General features: G+C 44.4%; 2 protein-coding genes across 2 annotated transcripts; both read left to right on the forward strand.

The window, feature by feature from the left end:
• Positions 1-2,544: 2,544 nt before the first annotated feature.
• Positions 2,545-8,489, forward strand: LOC144135120 (uncharacterized). Its single transcript, XM_077667869.1, has 4 exons — positions 2,545-2,651; positions 4,941-5,070; positions 6,656-6,951; positions 8,152-8,489. The coding sequence occupies exons 2-4, from the start codon at positions 4,986-4,988 to the stop codon at positions 8,401-8,403; spliced, it is 633 nt and encodes a 210-aa protein (XP_077523995.1). The 5' UTR covers positions 2,545-2,651; positions 4,941-4,985; the 3' UTR covers positions 8,404-8,489.
• A 7,578-nt stretch (positions 8,490-16,067) lies between these two features.
• LOC144135121 (uncharacterized) lies at positions 16,068-21,380 on the forward strand. Its single transcript, XM_077667870.1, has 4 exons — positions 16,068-16,323; positions 17,907-18,037; positions 19,667-19,962; positions 21,040-21,380. The coding sequence occupies exons 2-4, from the start codon at positions 17,953-17,955 to the stop codon at positions 21,289-21,291; spliced, it is 633 nt and encodes a 210-aa protein (XP_077523996.1). The 5' UTR covers positions 16,068-16,323; positions 17,907-17,952; the 3' UTR covers positions 21,292-21,380.
• Positions 21,381-22,339: the final 959 nt, after the last annotated feature.

Raw genomic sequence — 22,339 nt, forward strand, 5'->3', positions numbered from 1 at the left:
CGCTTCGCCGCCCCCCAGAGATTCAGTCCATTGTGGGTGCAAGTCAGCCCTATAAAGTTTTCTTTTAGAAGAAATATTGTCCGTCTTCGTCACTCCTGACTGCCTTCACCACTACGTGACAATATCATGCACTACAGCAGCAGCTTCATCTCAGCAATAACTATTTGCGCCGTAGCTTCTAAAGGCGCAGATACCGGGCATTATCTCGAACCTGCGGCAACACATCGAGCGACTGACCACCAGGTTTTGCGTAGCTGGACCTTGCAAAGCCCATAACTTCCGGACTTCTACAGGGTCGGCGCCTACATCGCCAAGCCGCAGATCACCGTGCCACGCGCATAAGAGGTGTCTGGTGGTCAGCCATCTGGACGATTCTGCGTTTCGCTGCCGTGGCTGCCAAGTCATCTGACACGCGACAGCGCAGCGTGCTACCCTCCACAGAACATTACAAGCGCTATACCGTCTTGCGACAAATCATGCGAGAGACTCACACGTGAACACGCACAACTTGACGCCACGGTTGACCGGTTCCATCTACCGGGAGAGACAGCACAAGCAGTACTGGTCGGTGGTCTGAAATGTACACTAGCGTCGAGCACGAAGTGACAATTTTAGCTCGCGAGACGCGCGCAGAAAGCGCTTGAGTCATATAAGCGTGGTCCAGCCTGCTGGCTGGTTCACCACGGAGCCATGTCTAACAAAACTGCGGGCTGTTATAGAGCTCGTTCACATACTCTAGCGGAAACTCTCATACAAGACTCCGATGCTCACGAACGTTCCAGCACGACCGACCCCATCCAGGGTCTCGCACATTAGCACACCTGTGCTGATGTGGGACGGCTATGCTAGCCAGTTAGCTCACGTGGTAGAACGACTGGTCTGGTAAAGCGGTGGTGCCGTGTTTGAATTCCGGACAAGGAAGAATTTTTATTTAGCTGAGAAGTTTCTGTGGGAGCTGTATAGCTTTTCTTTGTAACTCTATGACAGCTCTTGGGCAGAGACCAATGAGTAATTACTCCCTTAATACCAATTCTTCTCCACCTAGGAAAATCCTCCTAAGCCATTTGGCCATGAGGGATTATTTACGAGAGCTTACTAGGCGAGAACAAGCTGGGTCGCACAAGCCCACCGGTGCACGTGTTTCAAGCATCCAAATGACGTGGCAGCGGTGCACCGCTTGACCGATAGACTACTGCGCCTGGAATAGTGTGAGGATTACCATCCATTTATGAATGCTGAGTAGAGGATGGCCGATTCCCCATATATTGGCATTTACCCACTAACTCTCTCGCGATATATCCTGAAGGCGGAGCTTAAGCGTCCCGCGCAGTTTTTGGATAATTGCTTGATGTCATTGCTCGCCAACTATGTACGCTAAATTGTCGTCATATATAAATCGTTGGGATGTGGTGTGGCTAGTTCGCTGCCGCCAACTTTACCTGGCGCCGAACGCTGACCACATTAAAGATGTATATTTTCTATTTGTTCAAGTAAGACAAATTTGATGCACCACACAAGCACATCGTACAAAGGGCTTAGCTGTGCATGTGACAAGAGTTTAGTAGATTTTCTAAGTACCACGGCCTTTATCCGCACATGTGTTCTACAGAAATCTCATTCATTCAATTACAACGATGCACTGACTTCTTGCTTTCTGGTGCAAGGATGCAGCAACGAGGAATGGGCACGGTAATGCAATACATTTTTAGGTCCGTACACTAGACCTTCGCATACGTGCATAGGTTACCAGCGAATGGTAAAGCTTGCAACCGAGTTTGGTTCACATCATCAGTTCTAGGTGCCTTCATTTGAAAGGAAATGTTACTAATCCGCACTTCAGAACATCCAGTTTCTTGGCAGTAGCAACGAAAAGAGTTACTGCATGTTCTTTTTTATTTACTAAATAATGCTATCTTTTCTTCCAGATTATACATTACGGGATGAAGCATTTTCTTCGTTCCCCCTCCCAAGAACTGCGCTTCCTGCGCAGTTTGCGCACACACCCGATCACCCGCGCCTTAAACTGCCTCAGCCGTATGCCATTCGGCACCGTTTTTTAGTCACATTACACTGCCATGTTAAGAAAACTATTTCTGTCTCTCCGTCCGTTCCCCTCAACATGGGACGAGGAAGGAAAGTTGAATGCGAAAATAAGTATATTGATTCAGTTGACTCGCAGGGAGTCGGAGTAAGAGGATGGATGTTGTTTTTTTAAGAACTTGCCAATATGACACCAAACGTATGTTCGCACAGAATGTACAATGAAAATAGAAACAAAGCGCGAACATTTTTTACACAACCAGGATCTCATAACAGTATGCGGAGAGTGGATGCTCCAGAACAACCTCATATTATCTTCCGCACGCCAGACACAACGACTCTCGAAGGCCGATACCAATAAGACATTTATGCTCGGCTAAGACGTCAACACGAAACTGTAGCGCCGGTCGTGTTGGCGACTGCTATATCCTTGCGGAAATAGGCACATATATTTCAACTTGTCAGCCTGCCTCGCTGAATGTGCCCACCATTCGACTCAGAAGAAGGTGGGCGACGCGTCTGGGTATTTAAGCTCTGAGCGCCTCAGCGCCGAGACACAGCACTCGGCTCCACAGCCGCAAAAAGCACCAGCGGGAAATTCGACAAAGGAGGTAAGTCAGCTGCCTATTATCCTAACGCACATTCCATTAAAGTCAACTGTAGGATGCTCGTTTAGCGCAGGATTGTCTGAATGGAAAATGCTTCAAAAGTCGCATTGCTCTTCGCGGGTGTCTGAACGTCTCCTTCATATTTTTCACTGTGAATCTCGAATTAAGGTTTATTGAAAACGTTTGCGTTTTTGTTTATTGTTTAAAGGTTGTTCTTTTTTATCACTGCTGATGCACAAACTTATCGTCCTGCTTTCGCCATCACACGAAAATAATCTTTGGCATCGCTGCCATAAGTGCTTAATTTGTTCGAAAGCGAATATTATCACCTGTAGACGCTTCTACAAAGGTGATGACTGCGAAACAGGTTCTAAGCATTGACCATAATCTACTAGTGCATGTTTGCCTATTTTAGACGCCATACACCAGCTTGTTGGCGTATCGAAAGGGAATCACAGAAAAGGAAAAAATGCAGCGCAAAAAAAAAACGCATGGATGGCAGAAGAAATACAAACACAGCGCTGTGTTTGTCTCTTTTCTGTCGTCCGTGCGTTTTTTTGCGCTGGCATATTTTACTTTTCTGTGATGAACCAACAGGCGCAAATTCCCACTCTTCATCGGAAGAGAAATTTTCGATGTCTGGCAGTTTTCTCTTCGTTCGATTGGTTTATGGTTTTTGCTTCATGGGATTTAACGTCCCAGAGCGATGCAGGCTATGCAGAACGCCGTAGTGAGGGCTCCGGATTCTTTCGACCACCTGGGGTTCTTTACCTTATACTGACACCCCACAGTACACGGGCCTCTAACATTTAGTCTCCATCGGAAAACGATCGGCGCAGCCGGGAGGGAATCTGCATCTTTCAGGTCAGCAGCGGAGCGCCATAACCACTGAGCCACTATGGCGACTTTTTCTCGGAGAACTAATGACTACTCTCGTCATAACAAAGCGTTTCCTTCGTTATCTAGCGAACAAAGTAACTGACTGCATAAAAACAGCGCAGCACACGGGACCACGAAAAGAAGACACAAACACGTCCCGTCTGCTGCGCTGTTTTTATGCAAAGAATGTACCAACTAGCCCGGCTTATTTCATTTTTGATGAAAGTAAATGACACTTCTCAAAAAGCAAGTTTAGCGGCCGATGCTTCTGCGTACTGGATTATTTTATGACATCGTTCTATATCGGCTTTCTAGTGCGATTTGTTGAAGTAAAAAATCAGCGGTCGCCTGCTCTCTCCACTGTCCCATTGCACCCTGAATAATACTGCCTCTGTTTGCAGCCTCAGTAATGTTAGAGCTGCATATCAGTTCGGAAACGTTTCATAAACTTGGTTATGCCTGTTTCTTTTTTATGCTTCCCGTTTTGAAGCAAACAAATTCACACGTTGTTCGTTCTTTATCAATGCCGATGAACAACCTTATCGTCGGGTGTTCGCCAAGATACGCCAGAATTTGTTTTATTTTGTTATGGGCATGAATAACATTTTCCCTTGGAACCATACCTCTAGGAAAAGGCAGAGCGGGAACTGACAGCACGAACACCGCAACCGGGTGCCATGATCATTTAGATCCCTGCTGGTACCAACAGCAAATTGCTACTCCCACTGATATGAGCTTGATCCTTTTCTTATTTGCTGCAATAGCATCAGACGTTTCGAAAATTTTCCTGCCAATTGTGTTGCTGCCGCAAAAATAACACTGCCAAGGGTAAAGTTCAGAAATGGCGAAGTCGGAGCTCCAAGCAGCCTTTATTTATTTTTTTATTTATTTAATTTTTTCTTCACAGACGCCTGCAGCGACACGAAGGCATTCGCGCACAGCGGAAGTACAACGGAAAGAAATATTACAATTACAGTAGACAGCTGATGACATGATAAACATTCAAACAGCACGTGAAATGCTCATAAAACACAAGTAACACTCACGCACACAGTGGCGTGCATTGAGAAATATAATGATTAGATAAAATAAATTTAAAGACCAATGCTCAGAAAACACAAGTAGCACTCACGCACACAGTGGCGTGCATTGAGGAATATAATGATTAGATAAAATAAATTTAAAGACCAATGTCGCCGTTACTCACATTTCCTCAGTTCCGAATTTTAAACACGTCATCATTTCGTATGAAATTCTGGTCATAATACTGCGACCCTTTTAAAGCGACATATTAAATGTCCACGTCGATTGTGCTTCATTCTAGCGTGTTTCCGTGTTAACGTCTACCTTAACAGAGCATTCTATGCATTCTTTTTGCGTTCTAAATGCTAACTCTCATCTTTCTTCAGGTAGTTTTCTATACGTCCATCCTCTAAACCAACCAGCTGCTGAAACTCCATGGCGATATCGGTCTTGGCACTCGCTTTATTCTCCGGATTTGGTTTCGGCAACAACGCTCGCCACCAGTTGAAAGTGACACCAGGTAGGTGAATAGTTTAGGAAGTGGTGCTCTGACAACGTTGTAACCTACCTCAGCCCTCTGCATTGCGTACCGAAGGGCTGGTTTTCTTTATAAAGGCTATATCACCTCACCAAGCACGGAAATTCATATATCATTGTTAAGAAACACCCGGATATACGTAAGTGTATGCTAGTATTCTAAAAATTTTGAACAGCTAATCGATATCTTTTTACTCGATTCCCTCAACGAGTGAGGTATTGAAAGTTATAAAATTATTAACGATAAATCCTATCAGTTCCCCTGTTATGGAATAGTTTCCGAATAATTGGAAAAATTTTCGGCAATAACATGGCACAGTTTTTGCCGAAAAAAATTTCGAAAACAAGGACAACTAGGACGCCGCACAGTGTGCTGCCGCGATCTGTCTGCGCAGGAAAGAGGGTCCAGCGCCAAGAGGCTGTCCATATGGGTACAGGTATTCGTGAGACTCATAAGTCCACGGCTTTTCACTGCTGTAGTTTCCAACGGCGTTGAGCCAGATGATGCAAATTCGTTCTTCATCCTCGATATCAGAAGCCATAACTGGATTCAATGTGTGTTGAGTTTTATCGGACATAAGCACCACACTTATCCTACGCGTATGTCATGATAGTCATAAACGTAATATGCATACTTCCTTTTGCTTCCGCAAAAGAAAATTAGTGGTGCTTACTTCGAAAGTTATTTTCACGACTTATAGCGCCACAGCTAGCGCTTCGCTCTTCAGCATGAGTGTTCTGTATCTGGGAATATTCTTACAAATGGGAAATACTCGAAGAAATATTCCATTCGTGTACGATTCTTTATTAAATCCCGCCTTTTAAATCGTTTTGTATTCTCTGTGGCACGAAAGCTAGTCTATACGAATATGATTTAATTTCTAAAAAGTATTATTCTCATTCAAACAAATATCCACTGCGTTGCCTTTTTTATTCTAAAGAGAACAACTTCGTCACATTTTCAGAACAAAATGAAAGGAATACTTTAATCTGAACACGTAACTGAATACTATTCAGTCACAAATGTTAAACGGTAGATGCTACATATTGAGAAAAGCATTGTCATAAAAGCCCCTCTTTCTACCTGGAAGATTCCCGTTTCGTCCACTCGTTATGCATCTTCACTATTTCTCTAGCTTGCTGCTTAACCTGGTGATCGGCATAGGCTAACTTCCTCCCATAATACATACCAAAGTACCCGCTGCAGGTTTTTTCAAAGGGATCAGAGCTCATTTTTATCAGCTGAGGGGGGGGGGGGGGGGGGGGGGGGCTTATATCAGCAGTATTAGCCTAACCAGGCCTGCAACCAGCAGGTAGTCGTGCTGGCGCGAAGTACGGGTGGAACAACCGATAGGAAACTAAAGCGCAAGCCCTGCTAGGTGACGTCTGAAGCGTTTCTGCTTTACACAGACAGCGAATAGAAAGTTCGAAAGGAAGACCTTTCGGCATTCCTTTTCACCACAGTGCATTAACATTTATTCCCGATCAGTTATTACCCCGCTCCTTCATCTATAACCATGAGAAAGATGCTCATGATACTAATGTCCGCCTACTTTTCATGCGCCTAGATCGCTGCGATGGTGCACCCGAAATTGATTTCACCGAAAGTATCAATGCTTACCTACGGAGGATACCGAACAACGTTACGGTGCCGATAGACCCTGAGAAGACGTGGCCGATGGGAATCAAAATCTCAGGTACCGAGGTGACTGGGTTGGCAAGCCTTTGGGCCTACAAGCAGTACCATACCTTCTGCGTCAGAAACAGAACTCTGATGGAAGCCGTTGTCTTTGCCGATGATCCCCTGACCTTCAGCCTCAACTGGAAGAGCTGCACCGGACACAGAGGCAAACTGGAAACAAAGGTAAGCAGCCTGTGGCTGCCTGCTTAGTGGTGTATAAAACAGTTTACACATTTCCTTAGGTGCTCTGTTGTGGTACAGTGTTTTTCAACAGTATACAGCTCAAGGAACCTGCCTATGAGGCCTGCAGCGCGGCTACTATTGTATGCTCAGGGACTCTAATCTCGCGAAGGCATGAGGAACGTGATTCCTCAACCCTCCCTATCTTAGGGCTCTCAGGTGTGCTAAAGAGACCCGCTGCAAGACATGGAAGCAAACCCTTTAGACTGTACACTTTTAACAAAGAATGTACGTGCTTTGTGTGTGCGCATTACCTCTCTCTGATTTTGTCGTTTCTTACACGTCGGCGTCGGCAAGATAAATGTGCTCAGTGTAAAGGACTTTAGGCAAAAAGCCTCTGTGCTAAAGCCATCGTACAAACTCGCCCAAATTTCTGCTTTACTCTTTGAGGTAAAGGCGTTTCGGGTGGAAGCCCTCAGGGTAACTGCCGCCTGGTAAAGGCTATAAGATCAAAAGCTTTAAATAAACGCCTTTGGGTCAAAGCATGGTCTCGCTTTCCGAGCACGTAAGGACCTAAAGAAAAAAAGAGGCATTAAATTTTTATTCCTATAGAGAAAACAACGCAATGAGCCCGCCTACTTTTGATTGTTATTTATCTTTCATAATTAAACAGTCGTTTTATAAACACATTCACGTCGCTTAGTTTCTTCATATGGTCTTATTGTACAATGATTCATTGTTTTCAGTGTTGACGCTTCGAACTTAAATAGCATCAAAAGAACGATAGTAAAGAGGCCGATAGCCGGTCAAGCAACAGAGGTACGCACAAAGATATAGACTCAACAGTGAGGTTTAGAAACGACAGCATTTTATTTTTGCTACACGCCTTAGCTTCTTCTGTTCACAGAAACCAGCACAAATCTCTCGTGCACCTTTTAATAAGGGTATAGTGTTTAACGTCCTAAAGCGACCCATGGGCCATAATGGACTCCGCAGAGGAAGGCTTCGGTTTATTTTCGACCGCTTTAGCTGTTTCAACGTGGCATGGCATCGAATACTGGACAATGGTGCACAGGTGTCGACCATTGAGATTCACTTGTTTTCGGGCGTACCGCACATTTCCTATCGCAAGCGCATTCGCAATCTTGCTTTGAAGCATTTTCGCTCTCACAGCCGGATTTCTTCCTCGTGCCTTTTGTTCAGGTTTCCTTGAGCAAGCTACGGCTCTATTTCATGCCTGAGCCCACACCAGAGGATCCCACGAAGGTTATCATGTACAGGATTGAGCCCATGAGCCTGGATCATCCGTTGCTTTTCATCGAAGGGACGCCGAGTGGACTACGCTCTCTGGTCGATGTCTTCAGCTTCTTGGCGATGCCGCACGTGCAGCTCTTTTGGAGAAGGCTCCTTAGCGTGGATATAACAGGCCTTCTCAGGAACAACCTCAAAATTTAAAACGTGTGAACCTCCTTGAAAGATGTCAGATGAGTGCTCAATGGGATGACTGATTCAACGGGCAATAAAACAAGTGAAAACTCTAAGGCAATGTTTTCTACGTTTTTTTTTTCTCTTACACTGATGTTATATGTTTGGTCCAGCCATACAGCCCTTCATTTTGCCATGCAATCTAGAGCGTCAGCTGTAAGAATTCATTTACGTACTAAAAATATTTAATTTTCACCGGCCAGGGCTGGGCACGATACCTGAGAAAAGTATATTCGCTACCTATACTCGATGCACACAGAGATGGGATTTGCGAAGACAAAGAACCTAAATTAATTTATTAATTTCCGATAGTGATACCAGATGCGGTATCGTGGATACATCTAGACACCACTGAAATCCCCATTATGGATACAGATGGTTATGTTATTTCTGTAGTTAACAAATTTCACAGTGGTTTTCTAGAATGTTTCTGTATATGATATAGCACATTGTATTTTAGACGGTTTTAAAGCATCCGGCCGCACAGATTGAAATAATTCCGACTCTCGGCGCAACTGTTTTAGTAAAACATTTGGCATTTATTCAAGCTATACTGACGTTCGAACGATCGGATCCATAAGCAGCTAAGAAAAACTTATTTTAATGCTAATAATCTCTTACCGAACCGGTCTCTGTGCAGCTTCACTACATACAAAAAAATTTGAAGCAGCTTCTGATGCTCTTCCTTTCTTACTAATAGTCCGGACTCTGTGAGCTTGAAAACATCAAGCAGTTAATTCCCCAGCACTGTATTGAATAGACGTTTGAAGTTAAACATCTTTAGTTAAAGGCTAGAAGGACAACAAGAAAGAATAGAAGGGTTAAACATTTTTATTTGGTGAAACATAACTAGCTAATCTATTTATGGTGTATAGAATCTTTCTTGTTTAACTGTAGTAAGCAGCTGCATTTCTTCAATCCGGCGTCCGAAAGATCTCTGCTATGCGGCCGTATTTTAAGCGGAGCAAATGCAAAAAGCCTCTGTATACAAAAACAGAAGAGCATTTGCCATGCTGTATTTTATGAAGGGGTTTTCTATTAAAGTATAAAAGCGAAAAACATCCACTTCTATTCGAGGATCATTGCGGTATAGTTCATAAACAGGAGTTTAACTAGCGCCTCTTGAAAACTGCGACTTCTAGCACTGATCCTCCAAACCAAATTAATGCGTCAGTTGATGCATTTGACGCTGCCGTTGCTGATGACTCCGTCATTGTTAATGTTCTGTAAGTTCTTGAGCAGGAAGCGGAAAGTGTTACGATTTCTATTGGCAACCACAGCAACTTCACATATTGGTGAAGGGGTGTTCTTAATACCTTAACGGTGAGCCTATCTCTCCAACCCTTTTCACCGAGTGTACAAAAGCGCAGCGTTTATCAAACAATGAGCGCAGGTAAGAAAACGGCTGACAAAGCCAACGGCAGTGCCGTCGTGTCTTCCTAATTCTTCCCTTTTTTTTTCAATGCGCTACCACCTAAGCGAGCGCCGCCGGCCCAAAGTCAGAATCAAAGCATGCAGCCTCGAAATCTGCGGCCCACTACTTTTTGAGTATCGAGTATTGTTAAAACACGAGATACACTAAAAATAGATTCTGGATACCTAAACTCGGATAGTTTCATTTTTGGCAAGCGGTACCTAACATCGATAGACTCAATGTATGGAAAGAGTATCGGTGATAAATGTATCTATGTCTGCCCATTTCTGCACTGCAACGGCGGGCAGGCGGAATTTGAATGAAACTGAATAAAATAATTCAATTCAGGTAAATTCTATTCTCACCTGCCAACCACAGCAGGCGACTGCGGGTGGCCGAGTTGCGGGTGACCTAGGTGCTCCGGGTGGCCTAGGATTCCCGTGGCAGAGGGTGGCTGCTACGCAATAACCCAGAGTGCGCCTACCTTGAAAGGAGAAGGCTGTGACGAGGGCGTATAAAATGCAGACAGACTGACGTTGGTTGAATGCAGAAGAGTATGAATAAACAAAATCTTTAATAACTTTCGCTTATTTACGCGATGAGGCAGTAAGAATAGCTCGAACATTTTTCGCTGCGTTCCGTTATCGGCCTTTATTTCAACGTCCGGAGTTTATAGATTAATATTGCCGACGCCACGCAAGAGAACAACGGCCATCAGAGAGGCTAGTATGTTCCGATGTCGATTTTTTCAAGGACGACGCAATTTCGCTTTCAGTGTCAGTAAGCAGAGCAGTTTTATAAATATTACGCTGAGATAGTTTCAGCACATCATCCTATTCATCGGATTTTTTTAATATACGATAATGCGATGAGCGTACCTAAATCGCCAATGAGCTTTAAATTGTCGAAATGAAGTTTGTTTTATAGGATTGGTGCATGAAAAGTGTGTGCTAGAATTTCTGGCGTAGTACTAATCCTAGTTGAATACCCACAGTAAACGGAAGCCAAATGGTATCACCGCTCATAAATGAAAACTTCATACACGTTTCCGGCCTGTCTGATGACGATGATAGTACCAAGGATACTTAAACATCCATGGTCATCCGTGGTATTTGTAGTGAAAGTAAATTGTCGGTGAGCATTAGCGATTTTTGTTCACGTTTTCCATAATGGCCCGGCAGAGAGGCGCGTGGTCTGCATACTGCGCGTCCCCTTTGGTAGGGATACCAGAAGAATTGATTATTTCATCACCTCTCGCCAAGACCATGTACCTGGAATTTATTTTCTACCTGGAGAATTATTTTTTGTGGAACTTTGTGCAGAGTTAATTTATTTTATCAGCGACTAGTGTCTAACAAGACATATGTTCTAAACGGCGAAAATATTCTCTCTTCCTCTGTAAATCGGAAGTTTTTCTGAAGTTTCTCTGAAGTTACTTACTGAAATTTTCGAATTAACATTATTCATTAAATATTTTTCTCATAAGGGATGCGTGTCTCATGTTCCACCGATCTATTGCCGTACGTTTAAAACTCTGTTTTTATGGAGCCAGTAATGGCACAAAACAAACATTTTTGTGTTTCGCAGGTTATATGCTTTGTTTCCTGGCATTTTCTTTTCTATGTCACTGGCTTGTGGTGACTGCTGAAATACCAATGCTGCGGCTTCTAACTCCAATCTTTTGTTTTTTCTACTGCTCAATTGTTTTCATTATTTACATTATTGTGCATAATATTTCATATGCTTTAGTGTGGCAGTAGTCTATAGTGCACATAAATTGGGTACAAGAAAAGAAATGCTCAGCAGTTACACTGCGAAAACAGTCCACTTATTTTCGATGCTCGTAAAAATATATAACGAGAGGATAAGTCTCATCACGCGCAGATCGCATCGTGAAGGATCCGTGCAATACATCTGAATGCACACGTGACATATGTTATGAAACTCTTTTCCCTAAACCGACATTTTGCAAAAATCTAGTTCAGTCCTAAACCCTCATATTTGTGGACACAGTTGAGGGCTTCTCTGGGACAGAGGATTTTGCCGTCGGCTTCGGCTGGTCCAAACCTGAAACGTTTTGAGCAGCATTTTATTATATCTACAGTTGGCCAATGTGCTTATATAGGTTTATTATCGCGAAAACTTCGGCAGTTTGATTAACCATCCCCATCAACGAGTGGAACCCTCGTGCCCCCTAGTATTGGCAATTTATCGACTGCCAGGATGCTTGGCAGCATTGGTCAGCTTGCGTTCGCCATGGAGGCGGCATATCCGCGGCGGAGGCGCTCGGCATGCTTGAAACAAAGCTTTCTGAACGCTCTTAACAAGTACACTCATGAAAATAAAAAGAATAGTCAGTGCATCTTTTCCTAACTTTGGCTCCTTGTTGCTGCCTCGCTGGTGATTATCCTCTATTGCAGGCAGCAAAGTCACCACTAACGATGTTTTTACCACCACTGGTTCGCTGCCTTGTTACCAGGCAATCGTTTAAGTTTTCAAAACAAAGTTTTAAAACACAACAGAAAAAGTTTCTCATAGCACAGCCTTTAGGCGCCCTTTACTGTCTTGCTGGTCGTCGTCGTTGTTGGCGTAACCAGCAGAACAATAGCAAGGTGAAGAGCCCGGTGAAGGATAAAAGTAGGCCTATAACGAAGAGACAGCTAGAATGAAAACATGAAGGAGGAAATGGCAGTGGAAGAGAGAAAAGCCGAAAGCGTAAGGTGGAAAGTGTAGTTGGAGAGTATACAGTGGGGCCCGGCGATTAAGGTCGCGTTAAGTTTGCGCCGCTTGTTACGCAATGACTTCCTAAACGCGTTTACAGATGGCCGCCATTCTGTGCATAAGCGATTTCTTAGAAAAAGCTTATTCACATTCACAAGGAGATTAGGGGTGACAGCGGCAATCACATAGAACACTCGACATGACGGGTATCATAACTGATACGATAAGCAAGTACACTAGCACAGCTAAAAATGGATCGCTATATACAAATGTAGAGAGATAGCATAAACATGAAATTTCTATACAGCTGGCTTCGGGATGTGAATAATTAAATGAAAATAGATCTATATAAACAACGAAGGGGTGCGTAATTTGTTTTTAAATTTATACATATATGTACAGTGAAGCATTGTACCATGATTGTGTAGCATAATTACCTGACACTTAAATTGACACATGGTTTGACTAAGGGAACGGAATAGAGTGAGCAAGAGTACCCCTACTTTGCGCCGATCAAGTGATGAGGTTTAACAAACCACGTCGGCTGAAAAAGAACCCTGACATGCTCGTCCAATACGGACATGGAAGGGCGCCACCAATGGCGGAGAAAACCCTGTTCCCCAAGGGAAAAGCTCATCCGTAAGGAAGCTCAGGAACTCCCCAAGAAGGCGCACCATGATTGGAAATAACGCACGCAGACGGCGACTTGCGGCACAGCCACACAGCGGTTCCGCCAGAGCACGAAAGCTCCCGCGACTGTCAACAGTCCCGCAAGGCAGCATCGAGGGTAATGGGAAGGCCTAGAAAGCCCACATGCACCGCTCACCAGAAAACCCGGGCGATCACATGCATTCCTTTATCATGTGTCGATTTAACCCCTGGAGTGGGTGTTAAGGCGCTGCACAGACCACACAATGCCCCATCGCTGCAGCCTCTCCCTCGTAAATAACCACACCCCCTCCAGGTGCTACATGGTATCACGGAGGCACCCTGGAAGAAAGGACGCTGTCACCAGCAACCAAGAGACAGATTCCGCCCGTCGCCTGCGCTCTGGAGGGCTCCACTGCTCTTCCCGCAGCGATCTAAATCTGAGCTTACTTGGCGAGAGTGTTGAAACGCCACAACAATTGCATAAAGCGGAGGTATGTGTAAAGCCAAATGGTAACCCATTTCCATGGATACGGTGGCAGACAGACACTCTCGCTACCCCTCTGTTTCGAGCGGCACAAATTAAAGGATTTGTGAAAATAGACGCACTGCGTTGCCCTGGTGAGGCAATTTCTAGCTCAAATATTGTGGACCTCTTAACTGTCGCACAGGTGCGGAGCTGATTAGGTTCTAATCATCGCAAGATTTACCACATAACAGCCATTCGCAATTTCAGTCAGCCATGAGGCAGCTAAAACGTGAGCCAACACAGGCATGGGCGTCTATGGAGCCATTTGAGCGTACCACGCACCTCGTTATGGCGTTAGTTGTGAAAAGATTTATTCCCAAGCAACGCAGAAGAAAGGAGGCAACCCCCCCCCCCCTCTTTTGCATGCACGTGACAACCCTTACAGGACAAAGCACAACCCTTGGAGGGCTATCCGCTTCATGGCGTCGATGATAATCCGGCGCTGGTCTGTAGCAGCCGACAGGAAAGTATCCCGTTCTGACTCCGCCGTGGTCGGGGATGGAGGGTGTGGGAAGGTAAGACATGGGACGAGGACGAGAAGAAAGTCTGCCAGTTTTGTGCAGCGCTCACAGGAGAACTGATCGGGGTAGCGGGCATGAAGGAGAATAGGTTGATAAGGAGTAAAGGTGTGGAGTCGGCGCCAGTGCGCGGCCTAGGCTAGGGTTAGCGAGGGAACCGCCTGTGCGTAAATGCGCCGGGTGTCTCATGGCACGCTCCGAGCAAAATTTGCACCCTTTATGGCTTCCGCGTTCCTCCTTGCAGCAATGAGACAAGCACGCTGGAACGCCTTCTCGCCGGGAGCAGCAAACGCGGGAGAGGATTGGGCACCGGGCAAAGGTTGCACCGCGCTGCTCTACACCACTCAGAGGCATTCGCTCCTTGCGATAGTTTACAGGCCTCGTACTCTTAAGGGCAGCTTAAGGGTCCTCCATATTTTCTGCCTCAATGTACCGCGAAATCAAGCTGCGCTCATATTTCGCATTAGGGATTCCTGTATTCATTGGCCAAGTTCTTTAAATAAACCAATTTTACAATCAGATGTATCTGCAGCGCCATTCGGAATCTTAAATTAGCCAGTACAATGCGCTAGCCCTAGCCGATGGCCTGACTGGCAGAATCTATAAGACGGCGAAGAAGTTAACTTTGTACGAGCATAGAACGCATAGCATTTGTGTAACCCTTAATAATTTGTGGTTTTCTTGTTTTCACAAGATAGTCATAAAGGTCCCGTTCAGTCGAAAACCCGGCGTCTTCGTCGTCGCCGGTGGCGGTGGCCTGAGCGAAAAAGTCCCGTGAGAAGACAATTCATTAAAGCCGGTGCCCCACCTACCTCCGAGGTCTCTTGACCTTGGGATGTCGTCACAACCTACCCACCAGATTGCGAGCAAACTGCCCACTTGTGTAGGTGGCAGTTAAATTATGGGTTGATCACGAGACGTTGCTCGGGAAGAGCAACCTGTGTCGCTCAAGCTCAATTGGCGCCTGCGTTTGAAACAGCCACCTGACTGAGCAGTGGTTCCTGGTTTAACCGCTCCACTAATGCGGCAGAAGCTGTAAGAGAACTCCCAACAATTTACCTATGTAAAATAAAGAACAATCATTCTGCACATATAGACATTAGTCCATTAACGCTTTCGCGCAATACCCTTAAGGCGGAGCATAAGTGTCCCCTTCAGTCTTTGTGCACCTTTGTGTGTGCGGCGTTCTCTTTGAGTGCTTGATGCCATTTCCTCGCCTGCTTTGTACGCTAAATTGCTGCTATATACAAAGCTCGATGTTGTATATATGCTGAGGCTAGTACACAGCTGCAAACTCCCACTGCTTCCGGACACTGATCGCATAAACCTGTATCTTTTCTAATTGTCCTAAGACAAATGTAATACATCACGTAAACTCATCGTACTGAAGGCTTAGCAGTGTAGGCGAGAAAGGTTTACTATAGTTCTTCTTCGTACCATGACCTTCTTTCATTAATGCGTTCTGCAAAAATGTCCTTTAGTCAATTACAAGCATGAATCGAACACTTTTCTTCCTCTCTGGTGAAACGATGCAGTGGCTAGATGCTGGCATGGTAGTGCAATACATGGTTAGGGTTGTGCAGTACACAAGATTTCCGCACACAGTTATCAGTTACTAGTGAAATATAGGGGCGGCAACAATGTTTTGTTCGCATATAAATAAAGCGCAAACACTTTTTGAACAGCGAGGACCACTTAGCAGCAAGTGGTGAGCAAATGCCCTCCCCCCCCCCCCCCCCAGAACAATCTCCTTTCCTCCCCCGCTCGCCAGACTCAATGGCCCACCAAGGCCGATACCAATCAAACATTCGTGGTCGGCTCAGACGTCAACATGAACTTGTAGCGCCGGCCGTATTGACGATTGCCGTTTGCCTGCGGAAATGGGCATATATCTTACACGTTCTTAGCCCGAGTCATTGACTGTGCCCTCCATTCGACTCGCGACAACGTCAGGGACGAGTTTTGCTATTTAAGCTCTGAGTCTCAGCAATAGTACTCAGCACTCCTGCTCCCCAGCCACCAACAGCCACCTGGCCCTAGCGGATGGTTGTGGAAAGAAGGTAAGCTGCATGGCCTTTATCCCAACCCACAAACCCTTAATGTGCACTTTAAAGAGCTCCAATAGTGATGAACCCTCCCGCCAGGGAATAATATAAAAGTCACATTTGCTTTCTCTGGTGTCCGAACGTCCCCTTCACACCTGTCCTTGTGAACAGCGAATTTATGTTTATCGATCGAATTTTTGTTTTTTTTTTATTATTCGAACGTTGTCCCTTGTTTATCAGAGCTGATACACAACCCTATCGTCCTTGTTTTGCCACAACTGGCAGATAACCTTGGTCACCCTGCTCTATGAGCTTAAATTGTTCGAAGAAAGATCATGATCACGGGTAGGCACTCTTACGAAGAGCAGGACTTTCCAATGAAAGGCTCTACGAGTTACCTAGAAACGCCTGTGTACATGTTTACCCATTCATGACGCTTTACACGACTTTGTTAACATAGCCAATCGAAAATTTTCTGTTTTCAGTTCTGTCTTCGTTAGAGAAGTAACAACTATGGTCATAACTAACGGTTTCCTTCGTTATCTAGCGAACAATGTAAATATCGTTTCTCAACAGACTGATCTTCGCAGCCGATGCTTCGGAATACATTGTCATTTAATAACATAATTCTACGTATATTGGCTTTCTAGCGTTATTTGTTGCTTGGAAAAGCATATAGCAGTCGCATGCGCTCTTCAGTGTGCCTTTGCACCACAAGAATGAATGATACTAGAATGCCTATTCTTTCTAACACGTTTTAAAACCACCTAATATGTTTTTACGTCTTCATAGAAGTTGCGCATGGAACATTATTTTTTACTGAAAAGATGATCCGATACTAAAAGACAGCAAATTGCCCGCACCCCAATGCCTTAATCATTTATATCTCTATAAATACAGCACCTTTTTGCTACTGCCACTGCCAAGTTCTTGCTTATTTACTTATTTTCTGCCGCAAGTGGTCGCAATAAACAGCGCACTTTTAAAAATTTGCCTCTTTGCCTTCCGACCACTGCATCTAAAATACTAGAGATGTGAATTTTTTGTGTTAGTTGTTTTTGCTGCCGTAAAAAATAAAGCTTCCAAAGGCTATATTGAGGAACGGCGAAGAAGCAGCTCAAGGAAAACTTTTTTCTTTCATTTATTTATTTTATTTGTTTATTTTTATGTTGTCACGGACTCCTGACGAGCCACGATGGTATTCGTTAACGGTGGACGTACGACGTAGATTTTAAAAGTTGCATGATCAGGTGATCACATGATGAACATTCCAGCAACGCATAGAATAGCTATAACACACAAGAAAAACTCGCGCACAGAGTAGCTTAAATCGAGTAATAAAACGTTTACAATGACTCAAATGTATCCCTATGAATTTCTTGGAGTGCTCACATTTCGTAGCTTCCAGATTTTAAACACGTCGTGTTTGCCTCTGAAACTATGACCCTAATACCGCTACCATTTTAAACTGGCAGCAAAACCGTCCTCGCCGAATGTTCTTTATTGTGGAGTTTTACCGTGTTATGTTTTACTTTAGGAAAGCATTTTATGCATTGTTTTCTTTGCAATAAGGAATGATAACCTGCATCTTTGTTCAGGTACTTCTTAATACGTCCGAGTTCTCAACCAGCCAGCTGAATCCGAATGGCGGTACCAGCCTTGGCATTCGCATTATTCGCCGGACTTGGTGTCGGCTATGCGGCTGAACACCAGTTGAAAATCTCACCAGGTTGGTAAACACTTCTCCAAAGAGTATTCTGATAATCTTGTAATCTATCTCATTCTTCTGCACCGCATACTAAAGGGCTGACTCTCTTTATCAAGGCTAAATCACGTCATCAAGCACGTAAATACGCATACAACTGTGAACTAACGCACCCAGATACGCAGGCATCCGCAAGTATTCGAAATTTCTGAATACCGAATTCATAACTTCTAACTCGATTCACTGAGTGAATCAAGCATTAGTTGATTAAATATGACTCACAGTAAATCAAATCTGTTCTCTTGTTTTGAAACAATTTCCGAATAATTGGTAGGCAGTTAGACTAGGGCTCGTCATGGGTGTTTAAAAGATATTTCGAAAACAGCGTCCATCAACTCCAAAGCCCTGCTGCATGAAGACGCGAACTGCCTGTTTTGGAAAGTGTTTCTTGCGCCGAGATGCTGTCTATATCGGTAGTGATGATCTTAAGGCTCATACATTTTGCTTCAAGATTGTACTTTCAGGCAGGCCAGATATTGGTTGACCCAGCCAGGTATTGCAAATCCTGCGTTCATTTCCGATATCAAAAGCCAAGACTCATATTCATTTCCCTTTCATAAAATGATATTTTGCTCTAGTTTGTTCGCAGTCATCGCAGCGGTAAAACGACCTACGCCAGCGATATGCTGGTCATGTAGGTATTATACTGACATCATGTAGCCCGTATGACTTCAGAAATACGCGGTGCTCCCTTCGACATCTACAGCTTTCATTCCATGACTTACAGCCTTCCGCCTAGCGTTAGCTATCTAGCTAGAATGTTCAGTCCCTGGGAATATTTGCACCACTAGGGAATAATCGTAGCAATATTCTGTTTGCATACTATTCATCAATAGATCAATCCTTTTTGTTCGTTTTCGATTCAGTTCGACAGACACGCTAGCCTATTCTTATTACCTTTGGTTTCGAAAAAGTACTATTCACACACTCCTAAAAATAGGCACTGTGGCGTATTTTATAATCTTAAAAATTGAACTTGTTCCTCTTTTCGGAATAAAACAAACGGAACTTTGATGTCAACACATATGTGAGTAATTTTCAGCCGCGATGTTAAACGGTGGGTGGCACTGGTGCTGAACTGCATTTTCAAAAAAGATGTTTTAACTGGAAGATTCCTTTTCCATGCAGTAGTTACACCTCTACACTATTTGTCTAGATTACTACCTAACCTGTTGGTCAGCCTGGAATAACTTTCTCTCATATAGATAGCAGAAAGTGCTATGCAGGCTTTTTTTTTTAAATGGATGCCGACTCATTCCTGTCACCCAGGTGGGCTTATATCAGAAGTTTTATTTAGGCCAAGCCTTCACTGTACAGGATATCCTGCTTACCTACCAGAAGGATGGGTGTAACAATCGATACGAAACTCAAGGCTAAGCCCAAGAATGTTTTCCTGCGTTGAAAAGCTGCTAGGTGTCGTGCAAAGCGTTTCTTCTGTACACGCACAGCAAATGCAAAGTGGACCCTTGGGCGTTCCCTTTGGCTACAGAGCGTTCACAATTATTCGTCATCCATGATTACCACGCTCCTTTGCCTATAGCCCTGAGAAAGATGCTCATAATAGTAAGGTCCACCTACGTTTTATGTTTTTAGGTCGCTGCAGTGGTGCCCCCGAATTTGATTTCACCGAAAGTATCAACGCTTACCTGCGAAGGATACCGAACAACATTACGGTGCCGATAAATCCTGAGCAGACGTGGCAGATGGGAATCAAAATCTCATCTACCGAGGTGACTGGGTTGGCAAGCCTCTGGGCCTACAAGCGGTACCATACCTTCTGCGCCGGAAACAGCACTCTCATGGAAGCTGTTGTCTTTGCCGATGATCCCCTGACCTTCAGCCTCAACTGGAAGAGCTGCACCGGACACAGAGGCAAATTGGCAACGGGGGTAAGGACCACTTTGGCGCCTGTTAAGTCGCATGGAAAATGGTATAAACATTTCATGGGGGGCTCAGCAACGGTGCGAGCTTTTTGCGCGTGCATTATCTCTCCCTGATTCTGCCGCTTCTTCCAAGTCGACGCTAGCACAACATTGAACAAAACACCCAAAGGGGTACATGACCCAGATCGCTCATTCATGGAAACATGCGAAACGTAAAAACGCAGCGCTGTCCTACAGTCTCTGTTGCAAATGTTCGAAGTGTAAGTGCCTAACCACCTCTCCGCACGGAATGTCCTCTTATAGCTGCCACTCAGTCATTCCACATAGCGGAACCGTTGCTTTCACACCAAGAATATCAGCTCATGAACCCAGTCCGTAACCGACTTCCTCACAAATTTTACATAAAGAGCAAGCAATGTAGTACACAGAGACTTTAGTAAAAGGTATTTCGATGCAGGAATAGGTTTTCTTACTACAATAAAACGTGAGCATTTTATCTTAATACATATCACAACACAATAAACTATCTTTACTGTTATTTATCGCTCCAAGTGAAGAAAACTTTCCTAAACACATGCTCGTTACTTAGCTTCTTCCTTGTTTCATATCTAAACGATATTCAAACTTCTCGATCATGACATTTCCATCTTCACTAGTATTCAATGAGAAGTAGCTAAACTTGACAGCCAGCCAAGTAACACAAATTGACATTGCAAAAAATAACTACCTTCAACATTTCCATTTGCTGCTCCTATTAGCTTCTTCAGCTGTTGTCCTCTACTTCGTAGTAAGCGGCAAAAACTTCTCGTGTACCTTTTGGTATCGGTACGAAGTTAACGTCTCAAAGCGACACACGTGCCATGATTGGTCACAGTAGTGAAGAGCTCCGGAGGAATTCCGGCCAGCTAGGGTTGTGTAACGTGCACTTACAACTATTGCCGAACCCTGGTGAAATGTGCTGACCTTTGGGATTCCTCTTGCTTTGAGGTGCACAGCAGCTTTCCTATCGCTGGCGCATTTGTAATGCTGCTTCCAAACTTCTCGCTCTCACGGCCGCATTTGTTCTTCGTGCCTTTTATTCAGGTTTCCTCGAGCAAGCTACGGCTTTATTTTATGCCTGAACCAACGCCTGAGGATCCCACGAAGGTTATCATGTACAGGATGGAGCCCGAGAGCCTGGATCATCCGGTGTTATTTGTCGAAGGAATGCCGAGTGGACTACGCGGGCTGGTCAGTATCCTCAACGTCCTGGCGATGCCCCACATGGAGCTCTTTTGGAGAAGATTCCTTGGCGTTGATGTCATGAGTGTCCTCAGGGACGACCTCAAGATTTAGAACATCTGAGCCTGGACGATCGCTGTTTCATGTGTGCCCAGTGGGTTATTGATTGCACCGTAAAGAACCGTAACTGTTTGTGAACCTGTTTTAGTGATTTTTGTTTTTCTAATAGCTGTTTCTAGCGGTTTAGAGAAATTCTAGAAAAATGTTGTCAGCGCCACTCAACAAAAAAAGCTGCGTCTAGTGGACCCAATATCTTCCGAGTTGCAATTTCCCAAAGAGAAGGCACTTTTCCGTTCCAAGTTTCCAAAAACAGCAGGTTTCTTGAATTTTCCAGCCTATACGTCTAGGTTCTTTAATAACAGGATCACCTAGTTTATATTAAAGTAATGTCATGCATTATTCTTAAAAAGCTTTTCTTTCTTTGAAGCAGGTTTTTTAAAGCTACAGGTGCATCGGAACTGTTGGGCGGAATTTCTAGCGCACCCATTAACCAGCCGAAACAGTTCGTAGCGTAACCCGAAAGTCAGTGCACGACCGTAAACCAATAACTGAATGCATACCCGGGGTCTGTCCAGAAAAAGAACGCTTGCCAAGGAGTATTCAATAAATGCGTGGACGTTTTCCACACGGGCCACGCCATCTTATGGGTGTGGTACATCGAGTACATCCGGGCAATTCTGGGTGTCATTTCATCATGGCCACATGCCTCAAATTCCTTATTCTATTAGAGCTCTAGTTATGAATATGTGCAGAAATAGTTTTTATCAGCCATTTCTGCCTGACAAAAAAAAAGGAATGAGGAACGCTTGCGCAAAAAGTGTTGTTAGGCTAAAGATAATCTTCCTGCTCTATGCCTTATATCTGTTTTTCGGAATTTCCGCTGATGCAACTGTGTGTGTCCACTGTAATAAGTAGCCAAGAGAACCCGTCTATCTGCAATGCTCACGTGTACGCAAAAGCCGCTGTGACGTTACAACACGTGTTGAGTGCATGATAAAAGCCGTTTATTGCATCACCCGCGTACGGGCCGCTGTCTAAGTCCGTAGTTGAGGCTGGAGCTCTGCGCCATGTTGCTCTTGCTGACATGGGCAACCAGCAATGG

The sequence above is a fragment of the Amblyomma americanum genome, chromosome 5 (assembly GCF_052857255.1).
Source record: "Amblyomma americanum isolate KBUSLIRL-KWMA chromosome 5, ASM5285725v1, whole genome shotgun sequence".
Classification (NCBI taxonomy): Eukaryota; Metazoa; Arthropoda; class Arachnida; order Ixodida; family Ixodidae; genus Amblyomma; species Amblyomma americanum.

Bases quoted from the DNA above. Each gene is read 5' to 3' on its own strand.
- LOC144135120 (XM_077667869.1), top strand. From the start codon at position 4,986: ATGGCGATATCGGTCTTGGCACTCGCTTTATTCTCCGGATTTGGTTTC. The intron at 5,071-6,655 runs GTAGGTGAATAG...TCATGCGCCTAG, and splicing joins CCAGTTGAAAGTGACACCAG to ATCGCTGCGATGGTGCACCC. The intron at 6,952-8,151 runs GTAAGCAGCCTG...CCTTTTGTTCAG, and splicing joins GAGGCAAACTGGAAACAAAG to GTTTCCTTGAGCAAGCTACG.
- LOC144135121 (XM_077667870.1), top strand. From the start codon at position 17,953: ATGGCGGTACCAGCCTTGGCATTCGCATTATTCGCCGGACTTGGTGTC. The intron at 18,038-19,666 runs GTTGGTAAACAC...TTATGTTTTTAG, and splicing joins CCAGTTGAAAATCTCACCAG to GTCGCTGCAGTGGTGCCCCC. The intron at 19,963-21,039 runs GTAAGGACCACT...CCTTTTATTCAG, and splicing joins GAGGCAAATTGGCAACGGGG to GTTTCCTCGAGCAAGCTACG.